We start from the raw sequence: 17334 nt of genomic DNA, 5'->3' as shown, positions 1-17334 counted from the left end.
GGCCTTGCAGAAGAGTGCAAAGAAAGTCATTTACATTCCCAAGCATGCCCATGTCAAATATTCACCATCTCAAGCTATGAACATAATGTATTATTTAAAAATAAATAAATATTTAGTTGAGCCTTTGGGTAGACTGGCAGGTAGTTTTCATTTTTTTGTTCACAGCTAGGATGACAAAACATCAAGTTTCTTGAGGCTCATTCATGATTCTGAGAAACATGCTACTTATGTTAGAATACGAAGGAATCAAAAGAGCTGGCAAAAGAGTTTTTCCACATTTCATCTCATGGGTACAATTCAGAGGGCAGGTGTGAAAAAATAGAGAAAGCAAAAATTCAGTGCACAAAATGAAAAAGAGAGAGAAAACATTCCAAGAAGAAGGGAAAGCGAGGCAAAGGGTTTAATAATAAAACCGTATAGTTGCAATACATCATTATAACACATGCTAAGAAGAAATCCAGCAGTTTAAGAGAACTGGGAACTGCCTCTTCCGAACCATTCTGGTTAGTAATGTGCAGTCCATGAGACATATTCACCTCCATGAATAACTTTAGTGACTGTCTCGCCTTCCCTGACCAGCTTAAATTCTGGGTCCCCTTCAATCACTTTGGTGAGCCTTGTAATAGTGGGCCCTGAAAAGCATTATTTCAAAATGGGAAGGTGCGTTATAAATATGATGTACAAAGCGAACAATGCTTAATGAAAATGCCTCGGACAAAATTAGCTCCTACTCATTTGTGTCAGAGCCAATCCTAAAGCTATTGGGACTAGGATATAATTCTTCAGAGTGATGCACCATATCTCGAATGGACTCTTATATCTAGTGCTTTTTTTCTGGGGGGATGCAGGGCCACGCATACCCCTAAACATTTTGGGAATTTAAGTTTGGCCTCAATGAGGGGCAGTATTTCAATATGAGTAGGAAAATGAGAGTACCCCTAAACATCTTTTAAGGGGAAAAAACACCGCTTATATCACTTTCACAGTCATAGCTTCCCCCAAAGAATACTGGGAACTCTAGTTTGTTAATGGTACTGAAGGTTGTTGGGAGACTCCTGTTCTGCTCACAGAGTTACAATTTCCCTCTTTCCAGGGAACTCTGTGAGAAGTCTCCTAATAACTCTCAACACCCTTAACAATGTACAGTTTCTACAGTTAACCGCCTACACCTTTAACGGCCTAGATTTCTTTGGGGAAGCCATGACTGGTACATATGAGGCCACTGTTGTAGACTGGGTTGGGATTCCAGAGCATGAATATGTAAAGGTAAAAAAGGTAAAGGACCCCTGGACAGTTAAGTCTAGTCAAAGGTGACTATGGGGTTGCGGCACTCATCTCGCTTTCAGGCCGAGGGAGCCAGCGTTTGTCCACAGCTTTCCGGGTCATGTGGCCAGCATGACTAAACTGCTTCTGGCGCAACAAAACACCGTGACAGAAACCAGAGTGCACGGAAATGCTGTTTATCTTCCCGCAGCAGCGGTACCTATTTATCTACTTGTACTGGCATGCTTTCGAACCTCTAGGTTGGCAGGAGCTGGGACAGAGCAACGGGAGCTCACCCTGTCGCATGGATTCAAACTGCCGACCTTCTGATCGGCAAGCCCAAGAGGCTCAGTGGTTTAGACCACAGCGCCACCCACGTCCCGAAATATGTAGAGTGTTTGATCGTGGTGTGAATTGATATACATTAAATTAAACTGTGTAATCCAATGTGTCATGGATTAAGTAGGCCTGCAAAAATAGGAATATGTGGAACATGGGAGATATCTGTTCGCAATAGCTGTGCAGGCGGGTTCAAGGTTTTGACATTTCTGATTCCCATTTGCTGCTTTTGTGCCTCTGCTCTTTTGTGGCTATAATATTTTGGCTGCAAACTCAACAGAAGCACATTGACCACTTGATGATGTCATAGAATCATAGAGTGTACAGCTGGAAGGGACCACAAGAGTCATCTAGTCCAACCCTCTGCACTTCAGGAATCTTTTGCCCACTGTGGAGCTCAAACCCACAACCCTGAGGTTTAGAGTCTCATGCTCTCTTGACTGAGCCATCCCAGAAGTCTTACATCAAAACTGGCAGCAGCCATTTAAAGAACATTAATAGGAAATAGGGAAGGAAGCATTTCCCTCTTCGAGGTCAAATGAAGTACAAAGATTCTGTTTTCCAAATTGCTCAAGGACCAAATGCTCTTGGTCCTTGGCTCCCTCACTTTGTGATTTTTCTGCCCCACAAATATTTTGTGGGGAGGAAAGGCTTGATGCTTTGCTTCACAGCTGGATATTATGGGAAGTCTATTAATTGTCCTCTTTCACGATACATTACCTTCAATCTCTTTTCGAACTGTGGTGCCACCAACTACCTTTATTTCTGTGATAATGATAAGAAAATATTTCAAGAGAATCAGATGGTTGCAGTTTTTAAAACACTTTTACGTTGTGCTAGGCTTCATAATCTAAACATAAGAAAACATTTGACCAGCTCCGATAAAAAGCTAAGGGCATAATCTAATCACATTTAAGCACCAGGACCTGTTGAGTTAAACACATGCTCAACTTTTCCAGTGAAGTCAGTGATGCTTAAAAGTGCCTAACTATGCTTGAATTGTATCCACCATTGGCTTATTTGCTTATTCATGCTGGCTGTAAAATCTCTTCTGTGTTTCCACGCATTGTGTCTAAAATACTTGTTGAAATACAGAGCCAGAGCAGAACAACAGCCGAAACCAGTGTTGTCCCGTTATAACCGCAGCCTTTCCTTTCGGCTGTCAGAAACAAAACAGAAGTAAAGTTGAGGGAAAACATGGCACCCTAGAAACATCACCAGAACCTGCTTACACAGTGTGTTCACAGCCATGTAGCATTTTGTATTGGATTTACTTTCCCTCTTCGGGTTGCCAGTTGGATGAGGAGAACATCATGCACACAACACAAATTACCGGTAAATGGGGAGGTGAACAGCAGCACGTACACGTTTCGGCACTGGTGTGGACCAGCCCTTTCCTTTTGAATGAATGATTGGAATATGGCTTCCTAAGACATTTCCTGGCCCAAGTATCTTCTGGTCTCTCCACACATTTGGGAGTCCCTGTGAAGAATGCTTCTGTGTTCTTTTGTGGCTGCCAATGTTGCAATTGTTGGCATATAAAGAAAAGCTGGAATTGGCTTGCAAAGAGGACTGTTCTTGAGTCATCAGAGGTGGGATTGTGAGCAACGTTGAGAAGCCTGCCCAACACAAATCATACCCTGGGGCGAAGCCAGCGGTAGGATGACGAGTCTGGCAGCCAATGACAAGTTGGCCGCATAGAGGGCGTGATTAGCACTCACTATTTTCTCTGCTTATTTAATCTCCACTCGGGGAACTGCTTTTCTAACCTATAAGCCTGGCATTACTGAACGTTAGTTATTGCCTTTGGCATAACTCAATGTGAGTCACTGCTTTTGGCTTCCTTCTAGAATCCTGGGATCTGCATTTAAGGCTTGTAACAATCGTAGATCTTTGAGGGGTCTCCTAACAGTTCCCAGCCCCCATAACTAGCTACAGTTTCCAGCACTCTTGGAGAAAAGCCATGGCTGTTAAAGTGGTATCAGAGTGCTTTAAATACATGGCATGGATGCGACCGTGTGATGAAGCAGACTTACTCTTTCAAGCCACAAATACAATCATTACAGAACTTAAAGGAGAACAATAATAAAGAACATGCATTTTCGGTTAAGTTATACTTCTATATGACCCAGTCTATGCTTGCGGCAGCCTATTATTAAGCCCACTCTATATTCCCCTTTTAGAACACAAAATGAGCATGGACTTGGTTGCCTTAGTAACCCTGATCCTATTAAGTTTTCCCTGCATTCTTTCATCGCCAGTCTGTAAAGTCACACACTGAATTCAAGGTTAGAGCATTTAAAACATCCCCCCCCCCCCCAGTGTTCTTCTAAGGTAAAAATTGGAAGTGGATTTGTTGAGAATTGCGGCTTGGGAAGTCCAATCCATTGTCATAATCATTTGTTATTTGTACTGACAAATTTTAAAAACCCACGCGATCCACTTGCAAAAGTAGCAGGAAGTTCTCCAATGATACCATCAGGTAAAGGGAGTGTAGCGGTTGTTGCCTCCACCTCAAAATCAAAACAGATTGTTTTCAAATGGGCAGTGGATGTTCTTCTAAATTAATCTGTTTTAATTGGCCTCTTTCCGATTTGGATAGGCAAAGGCCCACCCAGCACTAATTTTTCCAATAGATTAAATTTTGGTGGCATCCCTTGCTTTTACCTCACAATTTCAACACGTTGTGGGCTTTTTTCCTTTCCACAAACTCAAAGTCTCTGAGTTTTATTTGGCTATTATTCATATTACTCCATCCAACCAACCACTTTTACCTTTTCGGATGCTGGGCTCAAAGCTGCTCTCAATTACTTTAGTCTCGGGGTCAACAACTCTAATAATTCGGGTGGCTGAAAGTAAAAGAAAGCAAAAACTGGTGGAGTTAGAAACGGCTACCCTACGCTGTCCTTTTTAATGGTATCGCGGAACTCACTGGGATTGAATGTGTTTTATGGGACATGGCCAAAACAGGAATGCGATGCCCTCAAGAGGTGCAGACTGTGCATGCTTTTTGTTCCAGAGAACAAAAAAGAATCTTTTTCAGAGTTAAACTAAACATGTGGGGTGGGGAGGGGGACAGCCATGCTATTTCTTCTCCCTGCCACTGTTCTGATCACCCTCCACATATTGGAGGGAGAATTTCTGAAGCAGGGAGCTTCCTGTACTTGTGGAAGTTCCCCGTGAACGAACTCTGAAAAAGAATCTGTGAAGAGAGTTCCTGACACATATACAATGGTAGTCCCGTTAGCAAGACAACTGATGTGGTATCAGTAAACCTGTGGCCACCAAAGTCCTTTTTTTAATCAAAAAAAGAGTGATAGCTCAGTTGTTAGAGCATGAGACTCTTGAGCTCTGGGTCGAGGGTTCAAGCCCCACATTGGGCAAAAGTTTTCTGCATTTCAGGGGGTGGACTAGATGAGCCTCATGGTCCCTTCCAACTCTAAAATTCTGTGATTCTGTGATGCTATACCAATGAAGCCCTTTGCTAACAGCGACCTCCTTTCTGACTGAAAGACAACTCCGTACCATATATATATATTGCCGATCAGAAGGTCGGCGGTTCGAATCCCTGTGACGGGGTGAGCTCCCGTTGCTCGGTCCCTGCTCCTGCCCACCTAGCAGTTCGAAAGCACGTCAAAGTGCAAGTAGATAAATAGGTACCACTCCAGCAGGAAGGTAAACGGTGTTTCCGTGCACTGCTCTGGTTCGCCAGAAGCGGCTTAGTCATGCTGGCCACATGACCCGGAAGCTGTACGCCGGCTCCCTCAGCCAATAAAGTGAGATGAGCGCTGCAACCCCAGAGTCGGTCACGACTGGACCTAATGAAGCTATATTTTCCAGAATTATTTGTGCTTCTTTCACCAGCACAATAACTATATATTTGGGTGATACAAATGCAGGGCACGATCCTGCCGAATTTCAGTACTTCCAAGTCCTATGTATTTTGACTGCCTTTGCTTTTTCATATTAAAAGTCCAGTTGCACCTTTTAGGAAACGATTTTGCTGAAGGAGTCAGCTGAAATCTCTGGTTTGCATCTCACAGTAGCAACAACAGCAACTCTTCTTCAAGCCATGAACATCCATGAATGGACAGTTAACATTAATGGACATTCATGAATGGAGAGTTATCTTCACTATGAACTGAATGGAAAATCCAGGCTTCAAAATGGGTGATCATCTGCTAATGAATGAGTTTTAGGGACATTTGTTTGAGTGTCCACTCTGTGCCACACATGCAGTATTGCCCCCCAATTTCCTGACCCTTATTTGACAGTTCTAGTTATCCAAAACGGACATTCGAATCCCTCCATCCCATCAAACATTTGCGACTGTTCATGTCACCTTTAAAAATACTTACTGTAAAATGTCAATGGAATCTCTTTGAATGTGCTGCCACGGACATACTGTGGAGGGGAGAGAAAGATGAGTTAAATCTAGTGGTACCTAAAGGGAAGTGGAAAACAATACTTCACATTTCACAAGGAAGAAATGACCATCACACCGGCAGCACATGGGGTCAAGTTCACATGGCAAGAATGTCATCTGAAGCATGAAGCAACACAGAGGAGCAGAGATCCTTGGAAGTTAATCTAGGACTCCCATTAAAAAAAAATAATAATCCCATTTTTGGCCAAGAACTAAATGTTCCCACAAAACACAGGGTTGCCAAAACTCCCCTCTAGTAAACATCTAGTAAAACTCAGCCTGTAGCCTGAACTCGTCATCAAAACTGAGCTTGCATCCTGATGTTTTGTACCTCCACAGCTGGGGGCAGTATCCCTCTGAACAGCAGCAGCTGCAGGGAATCACAAGTTGGGAGAGCAGCAGTTGTGCTCTGCTCCTGCTCAAAGGCTTCCCACAGACATCTGGTTGTCCACTGAGACCAGGATGCTGGCTCAGGATGCCATTGGCCTGAACCAGTAGGGCTGTTCTTACATTCTTACCACGTTGTGCATTTTCTTGCAACAGTAGTCAATAAGGTGGAATAGAGGAGGTGAAACCAGGGGCGAACGAAGGCTAACTGACACCTGGGGTGGGGCAAACCGTCGGCTGTGCATGCGTGGCGCCGCTACATACGACACATGCACTGCGCAGATACATATGACACATGTGCGGCGCCACTACGTAGGGCGCATGAGCAGCGTTGCTACGTATGACGCATGCGCTGTACGTAGTGACGCCGCACATGCATCGTACATAGTGGTTTGCCGCAGGCGCCGCTCAAGCGCCGTACGGACGGTGGCGGGATCCTCTGCTCGCGGCTGCAGCCACAAACGGAGGATCCTCCACGTGCAGCTGCAGCGGTGGCGGAGTAATCCCACCGCCGTCCGTACGGCGCTTGAGCGGCGCCAGTGGCAAACCACTATGTCCGGTGCATGTGCACTGTCACTATGTACAGCGCATGTGTGCAACACCGTGCATGTGTTGTATGTAGTGGTTTGCCACATGCGCTGTTCGAGCACTGAATGGACATGAGCGGAGGATCCTCCACATGCGGCTGCGTGATGGCTGCGTGCACCGCTGCGCCCGGGGCAGGGGGGTGAGCACCCCACAGGGTCCCTTCTTGTCACCCCCCAGACATGGCACCTGGAGCACACCCCCGCCCCCTTGCGACGCCACTGGGTGAAACATGCTATTGCAATGGCACCAGGGCACAGACTAAGTTCTATGAAATGGGAAAGGGAGACTCTCAATATGGAGTTATTCTTTGCTGCGGCTGCTGCTCTGAGTTTATTGTGACATTAATTTCGACCCACAGTTGTCACTGAAACCTCCACTTTCCTGAGCATCTTTGATTGTGGTTGCCCGGGGCTCTGGGTGCCCTGCAATGTGCATGGCCCTGGTACATAAATTTGTGGGTGCCTGGCCACTTCATGGGGAATTTTGTGGGTGCTCGGACACCCAGGGCCCCAGGGAGATGGCACCTATGGTGCACACTGTCAGGCGGCAGAGGAACCAACCCCTACAGCAGGTTGCCAGGAACAACTAAGACAAGGAAAAGTCCTTACCATCTGCTTTTTATTCAATATTTACAGAGAGAGGCTTGAGAACACAGCCTCTTGGAATAATGGGCTGTCCCGAGTAAATCGCCACCCCTCCTTTCACCCACTCCCCATTTCGTCAACAGCAGCAAGCCCTTTACGGTTGTCGCTTAGGGCCATCTGTCTCCAAGCTCTTTCCTCTCCTACTTTTAAGGCTCGCTGGCGTCTGGGAGATGGTGGGTCTTGGATGCTTTTTAGTGATAACGTGTCAGCCAGCTGCTCCAGCTCCTCCTCCTCCTCTACTGTTATTTCCCAACTTTCTCCCTCATCTTCCCCTGAGCTGTGACTTCCCTCAAACCCCTGTTGTAATTGTGAACTGTCTTCTTCTCTGGAAGGGTCAGGCTGGGGAGGCGGTCTCCATCATTCCTCTTCTGCCCAGTCCCTGACAACAGCATTCCCTTTTAAGGCCTTGCAGAATCATAGAACTGTAGAGCTGGGAGGGATCCCAAGGATTAAATAGCCCAACTCCCTTGCAATTGCAGGAATCACAGCTGAAGAATCTCTGACAGGTGAAGTCCACCTTTGAAACCTGCAGTGCAGAAACTGGAGCACAGAGCAAATTGGGGGCAACCCCTCAAGCATAGCTGTCAACTTTTCCCTTTTCTTGTGAGGAATCCTATTTGGAATAAGGGAATTTCCCTTAAAAAAAGGGAACAGTTGACAGCTATGCCCTCAAGGCTCTGTCCACAACCAGATACCTTGCCACATACCAAATTATTTCTCTTTTCTTTGCCATTGGTCTCTACTCATTCCAGTTCATTTCTGTGCTGTTCTCTATATTTGCTATTCTCTTGAACAAAAAGCACTTAGGGAATTACTTGTTACTAAGGGCTCTTGGCGGGACATGGGTGGCGCTGTGGGTTAAACCACAGAGCCTAGGACTTGCTGATCAGAATGTCGGCGGTTCGAATCCCCGCAATGGGGTGAGCTTCTGTTGCTCGGTCCCTGCTCCTGCCAACCTAGCAGTTCGAAAGCATGTCAAAGTGCAAGTAGATAAATAGGTACCACTCCGGCGGGAAGGTAAACGGCCTTTCCGTGCGCTGCTCTGGTTTGCCAGAAGTGGCTTAGTCATGCTGGCCACATGACCCGGAAGCTGTACACCGGCTCCCTCGGCCAATAAAACAAGATGAGCGCCGCAACCCCAGAGTTGGCCACGACTGGACCTAATGGTCAGGGGTCCCTTTACCTTTACCTTAAGGGCTCTTGGCACCCATGTCAAAGTCGAGTTTATGGACAGCCACCCCAGCTTGCTCTTTCAGGTGCACCAACCCCGCAAGGGGCAAGTGTGCAACTGGGCAATGTTCATTGCATAGCCAGGAGGATGTCCAAAAGTGGAGTTAAGAGCATGGATCCTATCTGCAAAGCCCTCTTCCCACCTCACTGTCAGGGTTGTGGCCATCAAAGTGTATTGACGCTTAGTAGGCAGCAGGAAAAGAACGTCATGGAATTGATGATCATCAACATTTGGTGAAGTAGATATGCTTTGTGGGATAGGAGTTATTGATGTGTCTCTGCTTTGGGCATCTGCTGGATGGTTAACTGCCCCACATCTCACTGACATTGCTGTTCTATGACAAACATATTTTCTGGCCTCATGGACAAAAAGCAGTGGAAATAAACCCACCAGTGTGATTCAGATTTGGCTCTATGTGTTACCACAGATTACAATCTATAGAACATACCTTGAGCTGGATGTACTTAATCAATTTTTTCAGAATTGTGAGGAGCTGGTCATTTCCAACAGGTACATCTACGTTTTTGTTTATAAATAAAAAAATAAATAAAAGTATGGTGAGATAAAGATAATTTTAACACAGAGAGAAAATCCTAAGCAATACTCTGGTTTGTTCAAAATGGAAAGTCGGTAAAATGTTTCGGCTATGCCCTATATATGAATAACTTGAACTGGAAAACGGGAGAAAGGGATTGTAAAGTTCTCAAACGCACCACATTTCCTCAGAGTAATTATAAACATAAATATTGCATTTTTCAAGTACTTCTGTCCCAGAGAGCTAAATGCTTCATTTATTTCTTTTCGATATTTATATACCAACTCTATACCGTCTAAATTACCATCTCTGGGTAATTTTTAAGTAAAAATTAAAACCATAAAATGCAACATGAAACAGAACTCAAAAGCAAAAGAAAGCCAGCTCTAAACAAGAACTAAAATATAATTAGCAACAGGGAATTATATCAGTACAATAGTGTGAAAACTGCTAAAATATTTAAGAATAAAAAGCCTGGGAAATAGAAAAGCTCTTTGTGTGCTAAAAATACTAAAACATAGGCGACAGCAAAGCTTTCCTGGGGCACCGCTCAGAGATAGGAGACAAGTATAATGTTCATTCATCTACCATCAGGTGAGATTTGTGCAGATGACTGAATCAATTTACCAAATGGTCAGATGCCACAGAAAACCTGCTTCCCTTTTGACTGGAAAACAGCGCATGAATGGTCTAAGGAACACGGGTGAATACATTACAATCATCCACAACCCACCTGCGGGATACAGGAGCTTGTCAATGACATGAATCACACCATTGGTCGCCATAAGGTCAGATTCCTTTGCTTTTAAATCATTCACCAGAAGAGTGTCATTTACCTAAGGATTAAATAATAAAGGTGAACAACAAAAAGAGAGAATACATTTCCAAACAGTTGAAATAAATATTATTATAATGTCTAGTATCTTATATAGTGGAATACACATGGTAAGGCAATGTTAGAAAATCCTCTTCTGGCAAAACGCTTTAGGGAGTGCAAGAGAAGCCAAAAGAGTTCTGACAAAATCAGAGAAATTTCTTGGCAGGTTTCGCACATCTCTCGGAATACTGTCTTCGTCCTTCAACTTAAATTACAGGGTTAATCATTCTTGTCAAAAGGTTACTGTCAATACTCACCACTTTCAAGTACAATTTGCCGCCTTGGATAGTTTTGAGGATGTTGGTCACACGAGGTTCAAATCCGCTTCCAATGAAAACTCCTCGAGTTAAGTGATAAAGCAGAATGTTCCTGAGAGCATTTTGGTCCCCTATGGAAGAAAACCAGAGATGGGTGTAAGTACGGTTGGATCAATGATTCACCAAGCCTTCCCACTGGCAAGTAAAGTTTCCTACAGGGGAGCTGTTTATTTTTATTTTATTTTTTGTGCTACAGAGAACCTGATTACCTTTTAATCCCTTATCCCGGAACAAAATGCCCTAAATTCAAGATCTGGTTTCTTTTCACATCCACAAGGAAAATCAGAGAGTTGAGCTGGGATGAAGAACCTCTGACAAGACCAGGGGCTCTTTCACCCCTGAAAAAGTACCGTAAAAATAAAATAAATACACAGTAACAAGGTTGTTGCCTCTAGCAGTGTTCAGAGTTTCATAGAAAGCATAGTAGACTGTGAATAATCCAAGAGATTATCAACTAGGGCTGGATTTTAGTGTATTATTGATTTGTTTATTTCAACAGTTTGTGTATATCTTATTCACAGGCCCCTGAAATTCAACACGGGTATCAACTGGATATGGAATAACTGATTAGTTCAAAATTGGGAAAGGAGTACGACAAGGCTGTATATTGTCTCCCTGCTTATTTAACTTATATGCAGAATTCATCATACAAAAGGCTGGACTGGATAAATCCCAAACTGGAATTAAGATCGCCGGAAGAAATATCAATAACCTCAGATATGCTGATGACACAACCTTGATGGCAGAAAGTGAGGAGGAATTAAAGAACCTTTTAATGAGGGTGAAAGAGGAGAATGCAAAATATGGTCTGAAGCTCAGCATCAACAAAACTAAGATCATGGCCATTGGTCTCATCACCTCCTGGCAAATAGAAGGAAAAGAAATGGAGGTAGTGAGAGATTTTACTTTCTTGGGTTCCATGATCACTGCAGATGGTGACAGCAGTCACGAAATTAGAAAACGCCTGCTTCTTGGGAGAAAAGCAATGACAAACCTAGACAGCATCTTAAAAAGCAGAGACATCACCTTGCCAACAAAGGTCCGTATAGTTAAAGCTATGGTTTTCCCAGTAGTGATGTATGGAAGTGAGAGCTGGACCATAAAGAAGGCTGATCGCCGAAGAATTGATGCTTTTGAATTATGGTGCTGGAGGAGACTCTTGAGAGTCCCATGGACTGCAAGAAGATCAGACCTATCCATTCTTACAGAAATCGGCCCTGAGTGCTCACTGGAAAGACAGATCCTAAAGCTGAGGCTCCAATACTTTGGCCACCTCATGAGAAGAGAAGACTCCCTGGAAAAGACCCTGATGTTGGGAAAGATGGAGGGCACAAGGAGAAGGGGACGACAGAGGATGAGATGGTTGGACAGTGTTCTCGAAGCTACAAACATGAGTCTGACCAAACTGCAGGAGGCAGTGGAAGACAGGAGTGCCTGGCGTGCTCTGGTCCATGGGGTCACGAAGAGTCAGACACGACTAAACGACTAAACAACAACAAATCATTCAAGAGTAGGTATGGTGATGAAGTTCATTTAATGTTCATGCGCAAACCAGGCAGAGGGCCTTCTTGGTAGTGGCGCCCGCTCTGTGGAACGCCCTCCCATCAGATGTCAAGGAAATAAACAACTATCTGACTTTTAGAGGACATCTGAAAGCAGCCCCGACATTTTACTATGTTTTTAATGTTCTGTTGGGAGCCTCCCAGAGAGGCTGGGGAAACCCAGCCAGATGGGCGGGATATAAATAATAAACTATCATCATCATCATCTCCCGCCATGCATGTGATCACTCACAAGCAGTCTTCAATATGGATCTTTTCATAAACGTTTCACCACCACCCCTTTCTCATCACTGTTCTCAGTCTCCAAGCTTAAGGTCGTAAATCTGCCTGGCTCACTGTCATTGTTTTTTTGATTCCCTTCCAATTTAGCATGATTGCATGTGTATTGGAATCCTCGGCTGTGTACTCTGCCTGGTTTTTAAAAATGCATATTCTGTCTACTCCTGCTGTGACTGTCAGAAGCGTGTATTCTCAGAAAATATCCACTTATTAATTGAATACACTTTGTCTGTAGGAAGTGGAAGTTTTTCCAAGAAAAGTCAAGGATCTTTAAAGGCTTAAATTCTGGTCTATGAACGCAGTAAAGATTTGTATTGTATTGTAAAAGCTTAATGGTTAGTATCAAAATGTCCAAACAGGAGCTTTGTTGCTTTATTCTGCAATAGACAACCACAGCTGCTATAGAACTTGGTAGAATAAAGAGGTGTCTTCCTCTTTTCAGTCCTAGAGACTTCGGGAAGCTAAAGTGGCCAAGGGAAATCACACAGCATCTCTCACAACCAGGGCTGGATTTAGGTCTGATGAGGCCCTAAACTACTGGAGGTAATGGGGCCCTTTATATGTCCAGCTGTCCTTTGTCAACAACAAATTGACACTGGTTTTTTGTTGCTGAATATATGCTATATGGTAATTTGTGGACCTAATAGGTATCTAAAGCCATTTGCACATAACAAAATATGTATTTTATCAAGTAATTGTTGAACTGAAATACAATTAAGAAGAAGTATATTAATAGTGAAATACAACCCTATATATATAAATGAGCAAACCAGTGATATTTTAGGGAGCAAGCTAGCAGGCGGGGCCCATTACCTACATCATAGGAGCCTACACAACGCAAAACACTGTTGCTGTATGTAGGTTTTAGTGTATTTGTTTTTTATTTTATATTTTGGAAATGTACATCCTGTTCTTTTTTTCCCTTTAAATTTTTTTGGGGCCCCCAAGAGAGTGGAGACCTCAGCTGCAGCTTGTTTAGCTTATACGTAAATCCAGCACTGCTCACAACATTGAAAAGGACTACTGCAGAGAAGCCACTGGCTCTGTGATCTTCTTTTTGTGACCTACTTACTTATCAGGGTCTGTTTCTCCTGCTCAGTCAAGCTTTTGAAAGCATCATTAGTTGGGACAAACAAGGTCCAGTCACCAGGCTGAGAAAGAACCTCTTCTAAGTCTGCTGCTTCCACTAGGCTGAGGAATGTGCTGAGGAAGAAAAGAGAGCACAAAACAATTAACAACTGCCCAGTTTCTGCATGAAGATAGGAACATTGTCCTATTGTTTCTGATGAACTTCTTCACAGGCAGAAGAGAGTCCCTAAAGACAGATTCATATTATGAAGGAATGAAGGGTGGCAAACTAATCAATCATCATCATATTCACCATCACGATCTTTTAAAAGCGTTGAAAACTGAGAAAAAAATCTAAAACCAAGTTTAAAATATTTCAAAAGCATTTTCTTAACAGTTTAAAACTGGTTAGGGAACCTTTTAATGTTTGATGCATTACTGTATTTTAATATTTTGTTGGAAGCCGCCCAGAGTGGGGAAGCCCAGTCAGATGGGCAGGGTATAAATAAATTATTATTATTATTATTATTATTATTATTATTATTATTATTATTATTAAAAACCTATTCACACAACTAGTGATTTCAGGGATTGCCAGGAACACTGTATTTCAGCCATCAAATGCCTGGATAAACAGGGATATTTCTGAGTTCCTCCTGGAAGTCAGAAATGAAGGAAACAAGGTGTACTTCACCAGGAATGGCATTCCACAAACGGGGAATTGCCACAAGAAAGTCCTGTCATGGGTCAACACCAACGCCACCAAGGTCCCACCTCCCAATTGTAGGGTCTGAGATGGTTGGCACTGGGTAAGTTGCTGCTTGGGTCCCAAAACATTTAGAGCTCTGTATGCTATTCATAAGGGATGCGGGTGACGTTGTGGTCTAAACCACTGAGCCTAGGGCTTGCCAATCAGAAGGTCGACGGTTCGAATCCCCGCGACGGGGTGAGCTCCCATTGCTCTGTCCCAGTTCCTGCCAACCTAGCAGCTCAAAAGCACATCAAAGGGCAAGTAGATAAATAGGTACCACTCCGGCGGTAAGGTAAACGGCATTTCTGTGTGCTGTTCTGGTTTCGCCAGAAGCAGCTTAGTCATGCTGGCCACATGACCCAGAAAAACTGTCTGTGGACAAATACCGGCTCCCTCGGCCTGTAAAGCGAAATGAGTGCCGCAACCCGAGAGTCATTCACGACTGGTCTTAACTGTCAGGGGTCCGTTACCTTTACCTTTATGATAATAATAACCCCTTGAATTGGGCCCAGTAGCTCACTGGCAGTCAGTGCAGTACATTCAGGTCTGGTGACACATTGTCCCTTTTGTTCTGCCCCCATTACCAGTATAGAAGCCACATTCCACATTAGCTACCAGCTCCAGACCATCTTCAAGGGCAGCCACACATACAGCACATTACAGCAGTCCAATATGGCATCCTCAGTTTGTTGTAGGACTCCAGTTCCCATCGGGCCCTGCCAGAATGAGCAACTTTCAGGGATTCTGGTAGTGGTAGTCCAACAACATCTGGAGGATGCTATATTGGCTATATTTAGGCAATTTACGTGACTGAATTGTACTGGGATGTTTCAGACATAAACAGCAAGGATTCTGCTTTTCATCTTTTCCCTCTTTTCCTTGAATCTAAAGAAAGGAAAAGCACCACAAGCATGCTGGAATAGGAGCAACCAGCAAGAAGATACGAACAGCAAGGCGGTGAAAATATAGAACTCTCTTTTTCTGATATACCCTCCGACATTTCTGGCTGGAAAATGTGGAAAGCAATAAATGATTCATTCTCCTAGTCAGATTTTTTTCCTGGAGAACATTATAGCTGCTGTTTTTTTAAAAAAATATATATATTGCAGCCTTGCCTCCAGCTTTGTGGACTTGATCATGATAATAGTTGACATTCGCATGCATACGCAATATATCTGCCAAAGTACATTTAGAGGTAGTATATATTTAGAGCTCCAAAATGCAAGTACCAAGACAGTTCCTGTATCTTTGCACTACTCATAAGGAAAATTGGCACAGATGCTGCTTCTCCTATCAAGACAGCAATAGAACTGGAATTCTCCCTTCCAACTGTGGTCTGAACTTTATTGTATTTGATTCCTTTGTTATGGCTTGCGGCTGATGCAAATAAAGATTCTATCATCTATCTATCTATCTATCTATCTATCTATCTATCTATCTATCTATCTATCTCTATATCATCTATCTAATCTATCTATCTATCTATCTATCTATCTATCTATCTATCTATCATCTATCATCTATCATCTATCATCTATCATCTATCCTCTATCTATCTATCTGAGGTCTGAAAGGTTTGGAGGTTTCCCTGGGATCTAGCCCCAGCTTTTCTTTGAAAATTTCATTGAGGACTTATGAGCCTCTGTTTGCTTCTTAAATTACTAAGTATTAAAATAATCGTTTCATTTTATGATCCCCCAAACCTCTAATTACAGATGGCAGGCTATTCAATAAAACTGGTGACAAGAATCATCCACTCAAGACACTTTGTGGATTTTATTATGATTTTAGATAATTTTCACTCCAAGCCTAAAACAACAACAGTTAAACTGAGGGTGAGCAATTTTTTTAGAATGATTCTCAACATCACTCAGTCTCAGCGTGTATAACTGAGATCTCATCTTTCTGTTTAGTTTGCGGGGGGGGCGGAGTTTTGATACGGTTAAAAATCATGGTTTACCTGAATCGTTTATCCGATCTCAATACTTCATGTAGAGTTTTCTCTGCTGGATCAATTAATTCCCTGAAAATGTGGATAAATCCATTTCTTCCCTCTTTGCTTCCTCGAACCATGCATGAATTCTCAACACATACAGCCTAGTAATGAAAAAATAAACAGAAGTATCACAAAAATCAGCCTTGTGGGGAAACATATTAAACAAGCTCTGGATTATGCGACTTCTCCAAACTTTTGTGCTATATAAAATGTAGTTCACCCAGTTCTCTTGCGGGTGTTTAATTTCTGCTCTTTTCAGGAACCAATGTTCTCTGTTGGCTATACAAAATGTGCAGTATAGCAACGAATGGGACAGCTTTTTTCTAGATGGATGGAGTGAAGAGAGAATCTCTTACTGATCATGTTTGCATGGCACCAAGAAGTTTGCTTTGGTCCACAAAACTTTGAGCTGCTGTGCGACTTTTCAAGGGAAAAGGGGGGGGAATGTGAAGGAACATTTTCCTACTGTGGCTATGGAGAAACCACAGAAATGTTTTGATTTATTTTTTACTTAAAGCCAGCCGTTTGTTTGTATTTGAAATATACCGTTCTCCCAGAATGTGTTTACAAGCTAAACTGGATGGACATGAAGAAATCCAAGGCAGGAACAGGAAACAGTTTTAAAAGTATCTAAATGGTCTTCAAACATTCTCAGAACCCAAATTTTGTACTCTGGCTCAGATTATTTCCAGGGTTGCAATATTCTGAAAGGTCTCCTTCCCTTTTAAGGCACACGTTCTCCCCAGATAGCCTTTCCCATCAAACACTTGGATCGATGGGAGAAACTGAATCTGGAAAGATTTCTCTTTCAGTACCGTTCTTTAAAGTACAACTAGCAAAGGAACAGCTCTCATGGTTCAGGCTAGGCCACTATAGATTGGCAAATTTTGCAAGTTTTCCTTTTTCCAATCTTAAATTCAGTTCTTACTGATTTCCTCATCAGTCTGTGATTATTATTATTTTTAATCCACATGAAAATACAGTGGTACCTCTGGTTACGTACTTAATTCGTTTTGGAGGTCCGTTCTTAACCTGAAACTGTTCTTAACCTGAAACACCACTTTAGCTAAT

General features: G+C 43.1%; 1 protein-coding gene across 16 annotated transcripts in view; it reads right to left on the bottom strand.

Moving 5' to 3' along the window:
* POSTN (periostin) overlaps positions 1-17334 on the bottom strand; it is a 52956-nt gene that overhangs the window by 10675 nt on the left and 24947 nt on the right. For 7 of the 16 annotated variants that reach the window (XM_080987758.1, XM_080987768.1, XM_080987767.1 and 4 more), the window contains exons 11-19: positions 16228-16364; positions 13521-13651; positions 10548-10678; positions 10147-10249; positions 9327-9394; positions 5961-6006; positions 4377-4451; positions 2323-2367; positions 537-632 (exon numbers count right to left, since the gene is read on the bottom strand). In XM_080987758.1, coding sequence (XP_080843884.1) covers positions 537-632; positions 2323-2367; positions 4377-4451; positions 5961-6006; positions 9327-9394; positions 10147-10249; positions 10548-10678; positions 13521-13651; positions 16228-16364 — 832 coding nt within the window. The remainder of the gene's footprint in view (positions 1-536; positions 633-2322; positions 2368-4376; positions 4452-5960; positions 6007-9326; positions 9395-10146; positions 10250-10547; positions 10679-13520; positions 13652-16227; positions 16365-17334) is intronic. The other 9 variants (XM_080987773.1, XM_080987762.1, XM_080987764.1 and 6 more) reach the window with 5 other exon arrangements.

The sequence above is a fragment of the Podarcis pityusensis genome (assembly GCF_964106645.2).
Source record: "Podarcis pityusensis genome assembly, chromosome: 17".
Lineage (NCBI taxonomy): Eukaryota > Metazoa > Chordata > Lepidosauria > Squamata > Lacertidae > Podarcis > Podarcis pityusensis.
The sequence above is the reverse complement of the archived record's forward strand: the minus strand, read 5'-3'. Positions and strand labels throughout refer to the sequence as shown.